This window comes from Ovis aries, chromosome 2 (assembly GCF_016772045.2).
Source record: "Ovis aries strain OAR_USU_Benz2616 breed Rambouillet chromosome 2, ARS-UI_Ramb_v3.0, whole genome shotgun sequence".
Taxonomy (NCBI): domain Eukaryota; kingdom Metazoa; phylum Chordata; class Mammalia; order Artiodactyla; family Bovidae; genus Ovis; species Ovis aries.
Window position 1 is genome coordinate 1,893,316 of NC_056055.1, and position 17,303 is coordinate 1,910,618.

The window sequence follows — 17,303 nt, forward strand, 5'->3', positions numbered from 1 at the left end:
ACAGCCTCCAACCCATACCCGTTACTGCGCCTGGCGGGCCCACCAGAGCCTGCACGGCCCTTGGGCTGGGAGAGCCAGGCCCCTGCTCCCCTTCCTCGGCGCCTCCAGCCTTGCTTTGTAACTGTCCCCTGCCAGGGTCCAGCCCCAGTGGAACCAGGGAATTTGAAGCGGGGCCGGCGTCGGTGATTTGATAATTATTCAGAGATATACAGAGAGATTAGGGAATAATGTAGTGGAGAAAATAGTAGGGAAAAGAGGATGTATCCCTTGGTTCACACAAGAAGCCGATAAAGCCTCGAGACAAGAGACTTGCACCGTCTACGTGAGGCCACAGGCGCCTTCCCGGTCTCCCGAAGGAGTGGAGACGCAAAGCGCCTCCCCGTTCAGGTCTTAGAAGCCCAGGCAAAATTAGTAGACACGGCAAGCCTCTGTGTTCCAGATGGGAATTCAGCCTGAAAAGGAGAGGGAGAAAAGAGACAACATGGGGAAACCAGTCTTTCCAGGAACTGGTCCAACTCTTTGTTTTTCAGGAAAGCTTTAAATACATAGAGATCAATGGATAATACAAAATCATGCGGGGTCAACAGGCCTGACCTTTATCGAGACCAGGCACTCTTTATGCATGCATACAAAGGTCTTCGGTGGTTTTACATCATCTTCTGGCCAGGGGGCCTGCTAACATTTTATGACCTTTTCTTTCTGATAACAGTCAGTCAACCAGAAAACTTATTTTTTCCAAGGGTGATTTTTCTTAAACCAGGTGCCACCCTCCGAAGGCACCAGATAAAGTTGCATTCCTGACAGGGCAAAGGTGCAGTGGGTTATAGTCAAGAAAAGAATTTACTAGCTTAAGGTCTAACGTGATTAATATCAAAGGTCACTACTTATTTTTCCCATATGCCAGTTACATCAATTAATGTATATAAGGGGCAAGGGATCTGGAGACTTAGCAGCAAATATTGGCTCAACAATGAAACCCTCCACCGGTATATTTCTAACAACCCACTAATACTACACTAATAATTTATAACTTCTCAAAAGACTCTGTATTTGGAAAGTTCAAAACATCTCGTGCCTCTCACGGTTGGGAGGCTGTGAACAATTACGTGTGATTGTAAGAGGCCGGACAAACTTGTCAGGCAGGCTAGAGAGCCGTCGGAGAGGTTTTGGACTGAAACACTCTTGTTCCGCCCAGGAGACTTATTACCTGGAGCTCCAAGTTAACTCCTTTCAGAGGAAGGCGGTGGGGGACAGCCCCCCTTAAACATCAGAAGAGTAGGTGGAAAGCAGAACGCAGGAAGGCAGGCAGACTCTGGTTTTGGGGGTAGATGCTCGAGAAAGTCCGGGGGACCCCTGAGGCCTGATCCCGCCTTTACGTTTGTCAGGCCCCCTTCCTCATGACCTTTGCCACGGGCGGGATTCCCCATGCTGGCTCCCGGCAGTCCCCACTCAGTGGGCCATCAAGACTGCTGTTCCTGGTCAGGAGACAGCTGATAAGTAGCTGGAAAATGTGGCCTGGTTTGGACCAACTAGCTCGTCTTTGCAGCTGTTACACTTTTAAAACACAGGTGTGTCCCGAGCAGTCACGGTGGGACAGGCCTTTGTGTTCACGGCACGTCGTCCTCCTCCTGGCGTGAAGCGCAGACCCTTGAGGGCGAGGAGGCCCAGTGGCCCATCCTGGGCACAGGGACGAGGCCAGGGAGAGCCTGGAGCAGCTGCTTTGCTGGCGGCGAGCTTCCCCTCTGGGGTGAGCCACGGAGGGCAGTGTGGAGGGCAGGGTGAGCCGCAGAGCGAGGGTGTCTCTGCAGAGCACGTGCCTGAAGCGCGTCGTCACAGAGCCAGGAGCCCTCCGCCTGTCTCCTGTTAACACGGCTTTACTTTTCTCCCCAGCAGACAGCATTCACTGCTAACAGCTTTGTTCTCCTCATTCTGCCCGCCATGAGAATCCATCCTTTGCCCAGATCACCGGGGCAGCAGCTTCCTTTCTTTCAGGGGAACAGTCACAAAAGAAGTGACTCAGGGCCATTAGCCAAACAGGAAAAACAAAGTAACAGATGCTCAGAACTTAAGCGATAGATTAACAAAGGGCCGCGCGGCCCAGACGCCCTGGAGGAGCGAGACTGATGCTTTCACAGGAGTGAAAAATCGTCCTCTTCTGTCCCGTACCTGGAGCTTCCCAGACAGAGCGGGCGCACGCTCCGCGTGTCGGGCTCCTCGGGCGCTCTGCGGGCATCGTCAGCCCTAACCCTCCTCGAGCCAGAGGGCCACCGCTCTCTCTGCCGTCCGCCCTGTGCGTGCCGAGCGGCGACGCTTGACTCGTGTCCCCGGGAAACCCTCCTCGGCAGAGAAACCTGCTGCTCCTGGAGCATCTCAGCAGAGCGCCCAGAGGCAGACTCACTCCTGTCCTTGCGTGTCCCGCAGATCCTGGCCAACCTGGAGCAGGGCCTGGCGGAGGACGGGGCCACGTGCAGCATCGCGCAGGAGAACAGGCAAGGTCAGTGCCGCCCGCGTCCCAGGCAGGCGGCCCCGCCTGCTCCGGGTCGCAGCCTCCATCCGCCTCACTCGCCCTCTCCCACGTGCGTCTCCTCGCTGCTTTCCTCCCGGAACGAGCATCCTTTCTAGGAGGTTCTTACCTCAGAGCTGCTCCTTGGTCCCGGAAGCAGGAGGAGGGTCCTCCCGGGGCCTGGCTCTCCCCCTCCCCCCCTGCGGCTCCTCCCGGGGCCTGGCCTGCCCCAGCCTCTCCGCCCTCCCACCCCACGTCTCCTCCCCCGCCAGCCCTCAGAGCCCGGCGAGGCAGCTGGGTTAGGAACCGATGCTTCCACGTAAGCGGGTGGGACACCCAGGCCTCGGGCAGGCAGGCTGCTGTCACCAGAGCTGCGGTGCCGACACCCACGTGTGACTGCCCACAGCCCTATAGCGGGGAGCCCCTCCTGTCCACAACCCTCCGGGGCGGCCCTGCTACACGACGGGCTCGTCTCCTGGTCCAGTCAGGCTCTGTCCCCCTGAAGCTGGGCGGCCGTCGAGAGCACAGCCCAAGGAGTGTGCCAAGCGGCACAGGAAGCCGTGGCCAGGGCAGGGCCACAGACGTGGGGGCTCCATCCGTCTGTGGCTGGGCTGCTGGCCGCGTCCCCGGGCGCTCACCCCTCCTCTCTTGCAGCCTCCGTGCAGCTGTGGCGGTCCCGCCTGGGCCGGGTGACGTGCTCCATGGCCAACTGCCTGCTGCTCATGAAGGTACCATTTCCCAGAGGTGGGGAGCCCCAGGCCCTCGGAGGGGGAGAGCCCCCATGTGGCCTGCAGCAGAGGGGCCAGCGGCACACCTGGGGTCCACGTGCTTCAGTTTCTACTAAGCCCCGCAGACTCGGGTCTGAACGGGGCTCCTGAAGTCCTCGCGCTCTGTGCTCCCTGGGTTCCCGACCCTGTGCTCGCCAAGGGGGTCCCCTTGCTCTGACTCCGCCTGCCATCCGTGCTCTCGGAACCCAGCACAGAACCAACACGGCGCTTCAGAAGTGCCTGTACTACAAATGCGGTTTAATGTGAAATTTTAGATGAGTCTTTTGTGTTCTTGAGTTAAAAAGGAGTAAAGCATCTTGCGGTCACAGCCTCGGCACACGTGCATCCGGCTGCCACCTCGGGCAAGCCCATTTAGACAGCAGCGTGAGGCCGTGGTGCCGAGCCAGCCTCGCGGGTGGGGGGCAGTGGGCCCTGGCATCAGTTCTGCCGGGTGACCTGACAGTCGCTTACCTTTTCGGTGATGAGCCGTCCATCCGTATGCCTCAGCCCCGAACGTCCGCCCGGAACGCCGTCAGGCAGAGCGGCCCGAGTCACGGCCTAGACGTCCCCCAGCCCCGAGACGGGTCACCCTACCCTGCCCAGCCCTGTGCGCTGGCCGCTCACGGCACCATCAGGCCGCGGCTGCCCGACCAGAGTGGACGGCACTCTCCCTGGAGAGCTCAGTGCAGCTGATGTCCCTGAAGGGGCAGCGTGTCCTCACCCAGCAGGGGGCTGTCTCTAGGAACGGCCTCCGGCCGACAGCAGTTCTGGGCCGGGCTCTGGGTCACGGGCGGCTGGTCTCCTGGGAGCACGCCTGAGCCCAGCGCTGCAGCCGCCCCAGGGCTCCCGTCCAAGACTGAGGGGCCCGGGGCCACCGCACCCCCAGGAGAAGGCCCTCGCCCACTGCACACTCTCATGGACACAGGCACTTACACGCGTGGGGCATGGGCAGCGGGTGTGGCCGGCTCCCCACAGGCACCAGGGGTCCAGTTCATTCAGATGAGCTTCACTCAAAGGTGCCGGGCTGGCGGGTCTGCGCCTGGTTTTCCTGTGGAGCGTCCCCGGTCATCTAACGCCCCAGTCAGCAAACTAGCGACTGCAGTCCCGGTCTGCGTGAGGACGAAGATGGAGGCAAGTAGAGAGAGAAGTACCTTCAGGGGTTTGACAGACCGTGGAGGCCTGTGGTCTGCGACCGCACCCGTGAAGAGATAGCGAGCTGTTGGCACGAGCCCCGGACAGCGTCCACAGACAGGACAGGCCGCCTGCCATCCGAGCTTGGGCCCCAGGGCCTGACAGAAGCAGGAAAAAGTTGGTCCAGGTGAAATGCTAGTTGCTGCTCAGTGGATGGAAGGAGAAAGACCCCCAGGCCAAGCGCACAGCCAGACCCCAGGAGAGGAGGGCTCTGGGGACCAGGGCCACGCCCAGACCCCAGAGCCAGGCCCGCTGGGCCGTCCGCCCCGCTCCTGGCAGGTGCTGTGTCCCCTCTCACGAGGTCTGTGTGTTCCATGCGCATGGAGCGGGATCTCCTGACTCTCAAGTGTTCCCGCAGGACTACGTGCTGGCCGTGGACGCGTACCGTGCGGTCGTCCAGTTCCACCCAGAGCAGGAGCCGCAGGTGCTGAGCTGCATCGGCCGCATCTTCCTGCAGGTGCGAGGGGCTGGGGGGTCAGGGGGCTGCACCTCAGCGCGAGTCCTGTAGGTCTGAGAAAGCGCAGGAAGGGTGTCAAGTCAGACGTCTGTTGCTGTCAGAAGGCGGGTTCTTTTTTGGTCCTGGTTTGACTGTACTGAGTATCAAGCCTCCAGCTTCGATGTGATGGGGAGGCCAGTTGCTACACGTGAATGTACGCAGATTTCCATCAGGCAGCACAGAGACGGGTGACTGAGGCATCGCCCTGTTGCAGTAGAAGTGTGTTGGCGCGAGGAGCCTGCCACCGTGGGCTCCTCTCCCGCCCCAGACCCCCCAGGGCCCCGCGCGCCCTCGTCCCCGGGAAGGAGGGAGAAGCAGGTGTGGGAGCCCAGTCATCCTTAGTTTCCACCGACACACGCAGGGCTGCGCGCCGGGGGCGGGCCCAGCTCTTTGCAGCTGCCGTTGGTCTGGGTTTGTGCACGCGTGTGCGTGTACATATGTGTGCGCGTGCATGTGTGTGCGTGCGTGTGTGCGTGTGTGTGTGTACCCACTGTTCTCGGCAGCACTTAGTATCTGTTTTCTGTCTTCATAGAAGTAGCTTGCTCTTTCTCTCTCTGTTCTCAGATAATTGTAGAATTATCTGTTGCTGGAAGATGTGAATACCTGACTCAAAGAGGCCTGAGCCACACTCCTGGGGTTTGTGGGACAACTTATTAACAGCTTTAGTGTTCCATGTGTGGGAGAGGTTTCTTTTCTGTTTCCGGGATCAATTTTGGCAAGTTCAGTTCAGTTCAGTCATTCAGTCGTGTCCGACTCTTTGCGACCCCATGAATCGCAGCACACCAGGCCTCCCTGTCCATCACCAACTCCCGGAGTTCACTCAGACTCACAGCCATCGAGTCTGTGATGCCATCCAGCCATCTCATCCTCTGTCGTTCCCTTCTCCTCCTGCCCCTAATCCCTCCCAGCATCAGAGTCTTTTCCAGTGAGTCAACTCTTCGCATGAGGTGGCCAAAGTACTGGAGTTTCAGCTTCAACATCATTCCTTCCGATGAACACCCAGGGTTGATCTCCTTTAGAATGGACTGGTTGGACCTCCTTGCAGTCCAAGGGACTCTCAAGAGTCTTCTCCAACACCACAGTTCAAAAGTATCAGTTCTGCAGCGCTCAGCTTTCTTCACTTAGAGTGCCAAAATAAAGACCGCATGTCTGCTCCACGTGCTCACATGCATTTGCTTAGAGTTCTGTGAAGCAGTCCTCTCTCATAATCACTTCGGCGTCATCTTACCTGAGGTCATTTCTCCTGTCATAGCTATAATTCTGTTTTCTTACGGTTTCTCTTCCTTGATTAGTTCTTCCACTTATTAGCTCATGTTTTTTCTTCAAATAACTAGTATGGGTTTGTTTATTTGCTTACTAGACATATCACAGTACTTTTTATTATATTGCATTTTTAATTGCCTTTTTATATAATTTAATCACTCACTTTCTGACATGTGGACAGATGTTGTCATCCTGCTCTGTCCTAAATGGCCTTTGCTTTTTGTTTTTTAATGGAAAATGACAGCAAGTGGCTCCAGAGTTCTGCCGTGCCTGCTGTCTAATCGTGTCTGCAGCATCCTCACCTGGCGTTGGGGAGCTGTCTGTGTGGGTGTGGATTTAACGTTTGTCACCTGAATTGACTACTTCATTTTGTCAAAGCAGATTGGAGACATAAAAACAGCTGAAAAGTACTTTCAAGACGTAGAGAAAGTAACACAGAGACTGGATGGGCTACAGGGCACAGTCATGGTTTTGATGAACAGGTGTGTATTGCTGCTCTGTGGTTTCCAGCTTTACTGAGATGTAAGTAGCAGCATAGTGCAGGTTCACGGTGTGAACAGGGACAACCTGATTTCCATGCGTTGTGAGGTGATGCCCACAGAACAGAGAGCACTCGTCATCTCATACAGACACAAAATTAAAGACGGGACGCACCCAACGTCACACGCAACACGCAGCGGTGTTGATGGCATTCGCGGTGCTGAGCGCCTGTTCACGCGGAGCTTTGTAGCTTCGGCCCGCCTTCATCCAGCCCCTGCCCTCCTCCCCCGGTAGCCACAGATGGAACCTTTCTCTGTGAGTTTGTTTGGAGTGTCACTGACCTGAAACACCATCCGTTCCTGTTACACAGCATAGTGACCTGATGTTTCTCTCTCTTTCGCACTGATCAGGATGACTAGTCTAGTCATGGTCTGTCTGCCCACAAAGATAAGGCGTTATTACAGACTGCATTCCCCACGCCCTCCCCACGAAGTTGCACTTCCTGGAGCTGCCCCCTCAGTGTCCCCGCCACACACCCGCCTGCATCCGACTTCTGGATCATCCTTCCCGTGTCGCTTATTTGCAGAGCTTTCCTTCACCTCGGTCAGAATAACTTCACCGAAGCGCACAGGTTCTTCACGGAGATCCTGAGGGTGGACCCGTCGAATGCAGTGGTAAGATGCCCCGGGCAGAGGTGGCGCGTCCACTGGTGTCAGGCACCCTCCAGGGCTGGGGGGCCCTGGGCCGCCCGCACACGCCCTCCCACGCCTGCCCCACCCCCCAGGCCAGCAACAACGCGGCTGTGTGCCTGCTGTACCTGGGCCGCCTCAAGGACTCGCTGCGGCAGCTGGAGGCCATGGCCCGGCGGGACCCGCGGCAGCGCCTGCACGAGAGCGTGCTCTTCAACCTGACCACCATGTACGAGCTGGAGTCGTCGCGCAGCCTGCAGAAGAAGCAGGCCCTGCTGGAGGCCGTGGCCGGCACGGAGGGCGACTGCTTCAACACGCAGTGCCTCAAGCTGGCCTAGCGCCCCCGCGCACACCCCGGCCCTCCCGCCCGGCGTCTGCCCACTGCCTCCTCCATCAGGCAGGCTGCAGACACGGGGTGCGCACGCACAGGGGCCGGGGGCACCCGGGGCCTCTCTCCTAGCAGCCTCAGGGGAGAGCTGACCGCGTAACACACACAGTTCTCGCCCGAGCCAGAGCGTTCTAGAGATTCGTAGATCAGGGGAGAGGGCCCGTTCCCCTGCCCCAGAGCTGCAGCTCCACGCTGCTCCCTGGGGCCTTTTCCAGCCTCTGCTGAGCCCCTCGGAGGAGTCTGGTGCCAGGGGAGCGAATCCATTCTTCGTCCTGCGCGTTTCCAGCACAGGGGCGGGGGCGAGGACAGAGGTCTACATGTGCAGTGGGGCCAGGACAGGGGTCACTGCTCTCAGCTCTGGGGGTCGCTGTCTGCTTCCGTACTTACACCATCACTCCTGCCGTTACAGTGTCTAACGCACCTGATTCAAGAACCCTGGCAGGGGCCCTTTAAGTTACCGAGCTCTGCTAGTACGTTTTAAAACAGAGTTCACTTAAGATTCTGATATAAATGTGTATTGCATGAAGCAGAGCCAAGTTGTATTTCTAGTTATTTCCATGGTAAACACACAAATGCAGCATCTCCTGGGCAGACGGTCTCAGCAGTTGTTGAAACAGATTAGTTACCCTGTGAAATAGGAGAGACAGGAGAGGCCACCAGAAGGACCGGGCCTACACCTCCAGAGAGAGTGAGGGGCGCCTCCGGCTCAGGCAGGGAGGGGACCTCCACCCCCACCCAGAGCGTCCGCAGCCTCTGGGCTCACCCTTGGGATCTACCTGCTTTACACCCTGTTTTCCTTTAAGTTTCTATACCAAACGCATCGAGTACTGTTAGCCTGCCTTCCGGGATGGGGGGGTCCCAGCCCAGGGGAGACCCACACCCCGTGCTCCCCGATCCCAGATCCAGGCCTCAACTGCACATCACACACCCAGGAAGCACCCCAAAAGCTGCTCCCCCGGAATCTCCCCAAACCCCAGCATGGCTCTCTGCAGAGATGGGCCTCCAAGGAGGTGTCCAGGTGGGATGGAGTCCCAAGGGTCGGCGCCCAGGGACGCACAGGAGAGGACCCGGCAAGGAGCGAGGCCCAGGGACCACCCTGCAGCCCCAGCCCCCAGCCCCCAGGCCACAACAGGTCAGCATCTGTTGCTGAAACTGTTGTCTGCGGGGCTCATCACCCGAGCTGAGACACCCGCACCCCTGGGGGCTGCGCTGCTCACCCCCCGCAGCTGTCAGGGAGCCTTGTGGGAACACACGCTCACACGTGTGTGAGCAGAAAAACCATGGAGCATTTATGGAAAATAAACTGGCAACAGAGTCAGAAATTGTGATAATAGGGTGTTTCCATTCATCACCACGCATTCCTGGAGGGCGTTCACACAAGACCATGTCGTTTAAAAAGTTAATGACCTGGAAAAGTCCTCAAATGTGTGTTTACATGACACATATGTTAATAGAAAAGGCTGAAGACCAATACTTGATGTTAAACTACAGTTTCTATTTTCCCTTTTATGCTTATGTTTCTACATAATGTGTGTGTGTGTGTGTGTGTTATAACCAGTGGGGAAAAGTCACCGAAACTGGTGAATGTTTTGCCTTTAAAAAATAAGCAGTGATTTAAAGAAGGTAGTGAAAGTGCCATGCCCCATAGCGGAGGAGTGCACACAGTGGCTACCAGGGAGACCCAAGTATGCGTGAGTGTGGGCGTGCCCACGCCTCCAGGTGTCAGGGTTAGGGATGTGTGTGCTCTGAAATGCCGTTCATGTTCAAAATGAAATAGATATGTTGCTGATTGCGAATCTTTAATGGGAAAGATTAGCGATCTCTTCAAGAAACTTAAAGATACCAAGGGAACATTTCACGCAAAGATGGGCACAATAAAGGACAGAATTGGGATGGACCTAACAGAAGCAGAAGATACTAAGAAGAGGTGGCAAGAAAACACAGAAGAACTGTGCACAAAAATCTTCATGACCCAGATAATCACAATGGTGTGATCACTCACCTAGAGCCAGACATCCTGGAATGCGAAGTCAAGTGGGACTTAGAAAGCAACACTATGAACAAAGCTAGTGGAGGTAATGGAATTCCAGTGGAGCTATTTCAGACCCTAAAAGATGATGCTGTGAAAGTGCTGCACTCAATAGCCAGCAAATTTGGAAAACTCAGCAGTGGCCACAGGACTGGAAACAGTCCCAAAGAAAGGCAATGCCAAAGAATGCTCAAACTACCGCACGATTGCACTCATCTCACATGCTAGTAAAGTAATGCTCAAAATTCTCCAAGCCAGGCTTCAACAGTCCAGATGTTCAAGCTGGATTTAGAAAAGGCAGAGGAACTAGAGATCAAATAGCCAACATCAAAGTGGATCATCAAAACAAGAGAGTTCCAGGAAGACATCTGCTTCATCGACTACACTAAAGCCTTTGTGTGGATCACAACAAACTGTGGGAAATTCTTCAAGAGACAGGAATACCAAACCACCTGACCTGCCTCTTGAAAAACCTGTATGCAGGTCAAGAAGCAACAGTCAGAACCGGACATGGAACAACAGACTGGTTCCAAATTAGGAAAGGAGTACATCAAGGCTATATATTTTCACCCTGCTTATTTAAGTTATATGCAGAGGACATCATGTGAAATTCCAGGGTGGATGGAGCACAGCTGGAATCGATTGCCGGGAGAAATGTCAATAACCTCAGATAGGCAGATGACACCACGCTTATGGTAGAAAGTGAAGAGGAACTAAAGAGCCTCTTGATGAAAGTGAAAGAGGAGAGTGAAAAGCTAGCTTAAAACAACATTCAGAAAACTAAGATCATGGCATCCGGTCCCATCACTTCATGGCAAATAGATGGAAAACAGTGGCAGACTTTATTGTGGGGGCTCCAAAATCACTGCAGTTGGTGACTACAGCCATGAAATTAAAAGACACTTGCTCCTTGGAAGAAAAGCTATGACCAACCTAGATAGCATATTAAAAAGCAGAGACGTTACTTTGCCAACAAAATGTCCGTATAGTCAAAGCTATGGTTTTTCCAGTAGTCATGTATGGATGTGAGAGCTGGACTATAGAGAAAGCTGATTACCAAAGAATTGATGCTTTTGAACTGTGGTGTTGGAGGAGACTCTTGAGAGTCCCTTGGATTGCAAGGAGATCCAACCTGTCCATCCTAAAGGAATTCAATCCTGAATATTCATTGGAAGGACTGACGTTGAAGCTTAAGCTCCAATACTTTGGCCACCTGATGTGAAGAACTGAGTCATTGGAAAAGACCCTGATACTGGGAAAGATTGAAGGCGGGAGGAGAAGGGGACGACAGAAGATGAGATGGTTGGATGGCGTCACCGACTCAATGGACACGAGTTTGAGCAAGCTCCAGGAGTTGGTGACGGACAGGGAGGCCTGGTGTGCTGCAGCCCGTGGGGTCATAGAGTCAGACAGGACTGAGCGACTGAACAGCAACACGAACACTGCAGATACACGTGATCTTTTCATGGGTGGTGGTGGTTGGCTGCGCTGGGTCTCCCTTGCCACGCGTGGTCTTTCTCTAGTTGCAGTCGTGGGGCCTTCTCATGGTGGTGGCCTCTTCCTTGCCCCGCACCGGCTCTAGGCTCACAGTTCTCAGTAGTCGTGGCACCCATGCTTAGCTGCCCTGCTGCGTGTGGAATCTTCCCTGAGCAGAGACTGGAGCCTCGTTGCCGGCATTGGCAGGCAGATTCTTAAGCAGTGGACCACCGGGGAAGCCATCTGTAGATACACGTTTGCAGAACTGGAGACAAACACATGCGGAGCCTCGTGGCTCAGAGTGACTGTGCCAGCGGCACGGGCGCCGGGGGCTGTTTAAGGACAAGGATACCCTCTGCCACCTTGGCCTGGCATGGACAGCGAGGCCAGCAGTCCCAAGAGCATCAAGCAAAGAGCTGCTCTGGGTGGGGGGAAGGCTGGGGGGCCAGCTCACAGGCAGGGCTCCATGCCCAGCAGGGGTGGAGCAGGCCATCCCCTCCCCTCCCCGGGTAGAGGGCCTCTGTCCCTCCAGAGGTGAGGGCAGGGGGCTTCTTGCACACCCCTCCATCCCCAGCACACATCAGGGTGGCACCCACCCCACCCCCGCCTGCCTCCTCACCAGCAGGCAGACCCAGGCTGTCCCCAGGGCTAGGCCTGGGCCAGGCGGGAAGGACCCCCAGCCCGTGACCGCATCCAGCCCAGCTTGCTGGTGACCAAGCCTTCTCAGCCTGTCTCACGTGTAGGAGGAGATGGCCAATTCAGGTGTTGGGAATTATGTGCAAATTGGCCCTCCTTGAACCTCAGACAAGTCTATTACCCATTACAGACGCATAAATAAAGCAGATAAAATACGTGCCAGCCTCCCCCTGTCCATGACCCCCTCCTAGAGAAAATGGATCCAACCTTTCCAGTAACTGATCACAGAGCATCTCGGACCTCAGGGCCCCTCATCTAGGACCCTGCTGCAATTTCAGCCCCGTCCCCACGTTGAGCTCCCCCCATACTTCCCCCCGAGTTACTCCAGAGAGCAGGGTACTTGGCGGGTGCAGGGCAAGAAGGGTGAAGGAGCGGGGAGGACTCAATTCCGGGAAGACGTGGGGATGGCCCCCCCAGTCCTGTCCAGGAACAGCAGATGCGGCTAGGAGACCGCACAGGTGCCCCTGGGTGACTGCCATGCCGGGCAGCCTCGTGTGGCTGGTGAGCAGGGTGGGCTCGCCATGTTGTGAGTCTCCCACTCGGGGTCCTCGAAGGAATTGACTGGGGGTCACCTGCGTAGGGGCGTCTGGGGACCAGGGGACCTGCAGGAGCTCGGGTGGAGAGCTGAGCACTCGGAGCCTCGGGTCTCGCCTGAGAAATGGGGGACGGGCTGGGCTCAGCTTGCTGACGCTGCCACAGCAGACACCCACGGATGAGCAGCTGGACGTGCCCCGAGTCCGCACCTCAGTCCAGGCCAGCAGTGCGCTTCCGGGCTCTGCGAGGCTGGCTCGGGGGCCTCCGGTCATAGCCCCGCCTGGCCCTCAGGGTGCCCACGCAGCCTCTGCCCCCCGTCTCCTCTTTGGTAAGGACCCCGGGTCTAGGTTCAGGGCCACCCTCACCGGGAGGACCTCCCTGAGAGCCATGTGCAGTCACACCTGCAAGGACCCCATTTCCAAGTAAGGTCAGGTCCCGAGGCTCCAGCAACAGGAGGCTTTTGTGTTGGGCACTCAGCCCGAGACGCCTGCTGGCAGCGCTCAAGATGTGGAAACAGGCTTGTTCCACTCCAGGGTCCTCCCAGACGCCCCCTGGGACCTCTGCTCTCCGCGGACCCCCAGGGTGTGCTTCTGCCCGTGTGTCCCTGTGGGTCCCCGTCAGTGGCCCACCTCACCAGCCAGCCATCGGGATTAGTTAACAGTGGCGCGGGCCCCAAGACACGGGTGTGCCCGCAGACTGCCCGGACTACACTGATGCGCCTCTGCAGGGCCCCTGCGTCCTCAGATGAGACTCCGTCTGGCCCCCGGATTTCTTGGAACTGTTTGCACAAATCAAACAAGCATTTGAAACCCGAAAAATAAAATGCATTCATTAAAATCCAGGAGGGGAAACCAAAGGATGGGGGTTTGAGTAGGGGGCCGCCTTCCTTAGAAAGGCAGGCCCCATTCCAGAAGGGGCCGCAGGGCACATGGGCCCCAGGCCACCTGGGTGTCCTCCCGGTTGCCACCACACCCAAGAGCTCAGTTCAGTTCAGTGGCTCAGTCGTGGCCGACTCTGCGACCCCCGGACATCTAAGAGGATGTTTGGGAAAACGGCCTCCTAAGGCGGAGCCTGGAGAACACCTGGAAACGCCGCGTGACAGCGTACTTCCCTGCACATCTGCATCAGCACACGCGGATGCATGCATGCACGCACACACTGCACACGCACACACATGCACTCATGCACACACGCAAACTTCCCCCACGCATGCACACACTTCCCCCGCACACACACACACAAACTTCCCCACACACACACTTCCCCGGCACACACACTTCCCCCGCACACACACACACAAACTTCCCCCCACACACACACTTCCCCGGCACACACACTTCCCCTGCACACACACACACAAACTTCCCCACACACACACTTCCCCCGCACACACACGTACGCACAGACTGCACATGCGCACACACACTGTACATGCATGCACACGCATGCACACAAACTTCCCCCCACACACTGCACATGCACACTCACTGCACACACTTCCCTCGTGCACGCACACACATGCACACTTCCCCCTCACACACACATGTGCACACATGCACACACTTCCCCCACACGCACACATACACACTTCCCCCTCACACACACATACACACTGCCCCCTCACACACATGCACACACACTTCCCCCACGCACACACACATACACACTGCCCCCTCACACACACACATGCACAGACACACTTCCCCCATGCATGCACACACATGCACACTTCCCCCTCACACACACACATGCACACACACATACACACATGCACACTTCCCCCTCACACACACATGCACAGACACACACTTCCCCCGTGCATGCACACACATGCACACTTCCCCTTCACACACACATGCACACACTTCCCCCGAGCACGCACACACATGCACAGACACACACTTCCCCCACGCACGCACACATGCACACTTCCCCCTCACACACACATGCACACACACTTCCCCCGTGCACGCACACACACACTTCCCCCTCACACACACACATGCACAGACACTTCCCACACACACACACACACATACACACTTCCCCCTCACACACACACATGCACAGACACTTCCCCCTCACACGCACACATGCACAGACACACTTCCCCCTCACACACACACATGCACAGACACACTTCCCCCACGCACACACACATACACACTACCCCCTCACACACATGCACAGACACACTTCCCCCACACGCACACACATACTTCCCCCTCACACACACACATGCACAGACACACTTCCCCCACGCGCACACACACACTACCCCCTCACACACACATGCACACACTTCCCCCACGCGCACACACATACTTCCCCCTCACACACACACATGCACAGACACACTTCCCCGGCGCACGCACACACATGCACATTTCCCCCTCACACACACACATGCACAGACACACACCCCGCACACGCACACACATACTGCCCCTGCACACACACACGTGCACACATGCACACACTTCCCCCACGCGGACACACACTGCACATGCGCAAACATGCATGCACACACACTGCACACACACTTCCCCTGTGCGTGTGCACACATACACACTGCCCCTGCACACACATGTGCATGCACACACACACACTCCCCCCACACCTGCAGCCGCAGCACTAGCGCTGGTGATGAAGTCCTGACGGTGCTGCCTGTGGTCTCTAATCAGGAGCGCTGATCACCCCGCCCAGCAGTCCGGGGCCCCCTTGTCCACCAGCGGCGTCAGCTTCCTGTCTGCAGGCCCCCGGCTCACGGGCCCCACCACCACCCCGGACGGTGGTCTCAAGAGGACCCAGCAGGGCTGCCGCCCCTGCCCTGCGCCACATGAGGACGCAGCCAGGAGGGGCCTCCTGGAACCAGCCTGCCGCCCCCAGGTCTGCCGAGGACATCTCAGACCTGGGGAGATGGGCTCCCCGAGCAAAGCATCGGGACAGCCTCTCGCCCTGGAGGGAAGCTGGAGTCTAGAACCTTGTGGGGCGTTGGGAGGGGGCGGTCACATCCTGCACGCTGGCCCTCCAGCAGGTAGACACCCGGCGCCCCTCTTCCAAGGCTGAGTGACCCCGGCCCCCTCGGCAGACACAAAAGCCTCCAGCTTTGGGAGACCAAAGCCGAGCAGGGAGCAGTGCAAGGAGCGAGCCCCCAAACCGGGCTACACCAAGTCCCCTCCGTAAGGGGCAGAGAATGAAGCCAGAGGGCGAGGCTCCAGGGTCACCTAGATGCGCTCCTGCAAGCCTGTTCGGCCTGAGCTCCTGGGAGAAGCAACATCAGGGTCTCTGGGGGAGGGGGCAGACCCCCTGGGCTCAGCCTCCTGAGATGTGCCCCCCCTCTTCCCCTCAGCAGGGTTTCCCTGGTGGCTCAGCTGGTGAAGAATTGCCTGCAATGAAGGAGCCCTCAGCCGATTCTTGGGTCAGGAAGATTCCCTGGAGAAGGGATAGGCTACCCACTCATCTTCTTGGGCTTCCCTGGTGGCTCACATGGTAAAGAATCTGCCTGCAATGCAGGAGACCGGGGTTCAATCCCTGGGTTGGGAAGATCCCCTGGAAGAGGGCATAGCAACCCACTCCAGTATTCTTGCATGGAGAATCCTATGGACAGAGGAGCCTGGCGGGTTACAGTCCATGGGGTCGCAAAGAGTCGGACACAACTGAGCAACTAAGCACAGCACAGCAGCTCCCCTCAGCGTCCACCCCCCAACCCCACCCCCGCGAGGAGCTGGGTCTGGAGGAACAGTGACGCTCACGGGCCCAGGCGTGTCTGAGGTCTGTGAGGTCGGGCTCCGCTCCCGACTTCCTGCAGATCAGCAAACAGCACCGCCTGTGGGGCACCCCCACTGCCTCTGGCTTGCGTTTCTGCTGCTAACTTTCCCTCCTTACCGTCTGTGCTTAGTCGCGCAGTCGTATCCGATTCTGCGGCCCCATGGACTGCAGCACGCCAGGCCTCCCTGCCCATCACTAACTCCTGGAGTTCACTCAAACTCATGTGCATTGAGTCAGTGATGCCATCCAACCATCTCATCCTCTGTCGTCTCCTTCTCCTGCACTCAATCTTTCCCAGCATCAGGGTCTTTTCAAATGAGTCAGTTCTTCGCATCAGGTGGCCAAAGTACTGGAGTTTCAGCTTCAGCATCAGTCCTTCCAATGACTATTTAGGACTGATTTCCTTTAGGATTGACTAGTTTGATTCCCTTGCAGTCCAAGGGACTCTCAAGAGTCTTCTCCAACACCACAGTTCAAAAGCATCAATTCTTCGGCGCTCAGCCTTCTTTATGGTCGACCTTTCACATCCATACGTGACCACTGGGAAAGCCACAGCCTTGACTAGACGGGCCTTTGCAGGCAAAGTGATGTCTCTGCTTTAATGCGCTGTCTATTCGTGAGCCGCACGCCACCCCCGAGTGCTGCACACCTACAGGGAGGGCACGCCTGTCCAGTGACCTGCTGAGACGTGTCTCCCTCACCAAGCAGTGCTCCCAGGTCCACACGGACAGCTCGGCCCCCAGGCGGGTGCCCCTGGAGCCCCTGACGACTGCGAATCCATAAACCACCATCCTCTCTCTGACTGACGGTGCCCACAGGAGGAGCCACCCCTGCTCCGAGGTGCCCTCTCGTCTCCTGAGCTGTCAGGAGGGGCAGCCCCCGACTCTGGGGGCTGACGGTGTTACCCCTGTGTGGCCAGCACGCAGCTTGACCCTAAGTCCAGCGTTCACCCACATGGCGAGGCCTGGGGTCCCTCCATGCCTGGACACATGCCAAAACCAACGTGGAAGCGATGACATA

At 57.1% G+C, this 17,303-nt stretch overlaps 1 protein-coding gene and 1 long non-coding RNA gene across 11 annotated transcripts in view; one reads left to right on the top strand and one right to left on the bottom strand.

The window, feature by feature from the left end:
- TRAPPC12 (trafficking protein particle complex subunit 12) overlaps positions 1–9,262 on the top strand; it is a 37,903-nt gene extending 28,641 nt beyond the window's left edge. For all 10 annotated transcript variants that reach the window (XM_042242765.2, XM_027964036.3, XM_027964037.3 and 7 more), the window contains 6 exons: positions 2,422–2,494; positions 3,158–3,231; positions 4,820–4,918; positions 6,602–6,702; positions 7,287–7,374; positions 7,485–9,262. In XM_042242765.2, coding sequence (XP_042098699.1) covers positions 2,422–2,494; positions 3,158–3,231; positions 4,820–4,918; positions 6,602–6,702; positions 7,287–7,374; positions 7,485–7,727 — 678 coding nt within the window. In that variant the 3' untranslated portion in view covers positions 7,728–9,262. The remainder of the gene's footprint in view (positions 1–2,421; positions 2,495–3,157; positions 3,232–4,819; positions 4,919–6,601; positions 6,703–7,286; positions 7,375–7,484) is intronic.
- On the bottom strand, positions 497–7,350 carry LOC121818572 (uncharacterized). The gene is made up of 2 exons (XR_009599499.1): positions 7,237–7,350; positions 497–7,135 (listed from the first exon to the last, which is right to left on the bottom strand). It is a non-coding gene; the product is annotated as an uncharacterized LOC121818572 (long non-coding RNA).
- Positions 9,263–17,303: the final 8,041 nt, after the last annotated feature.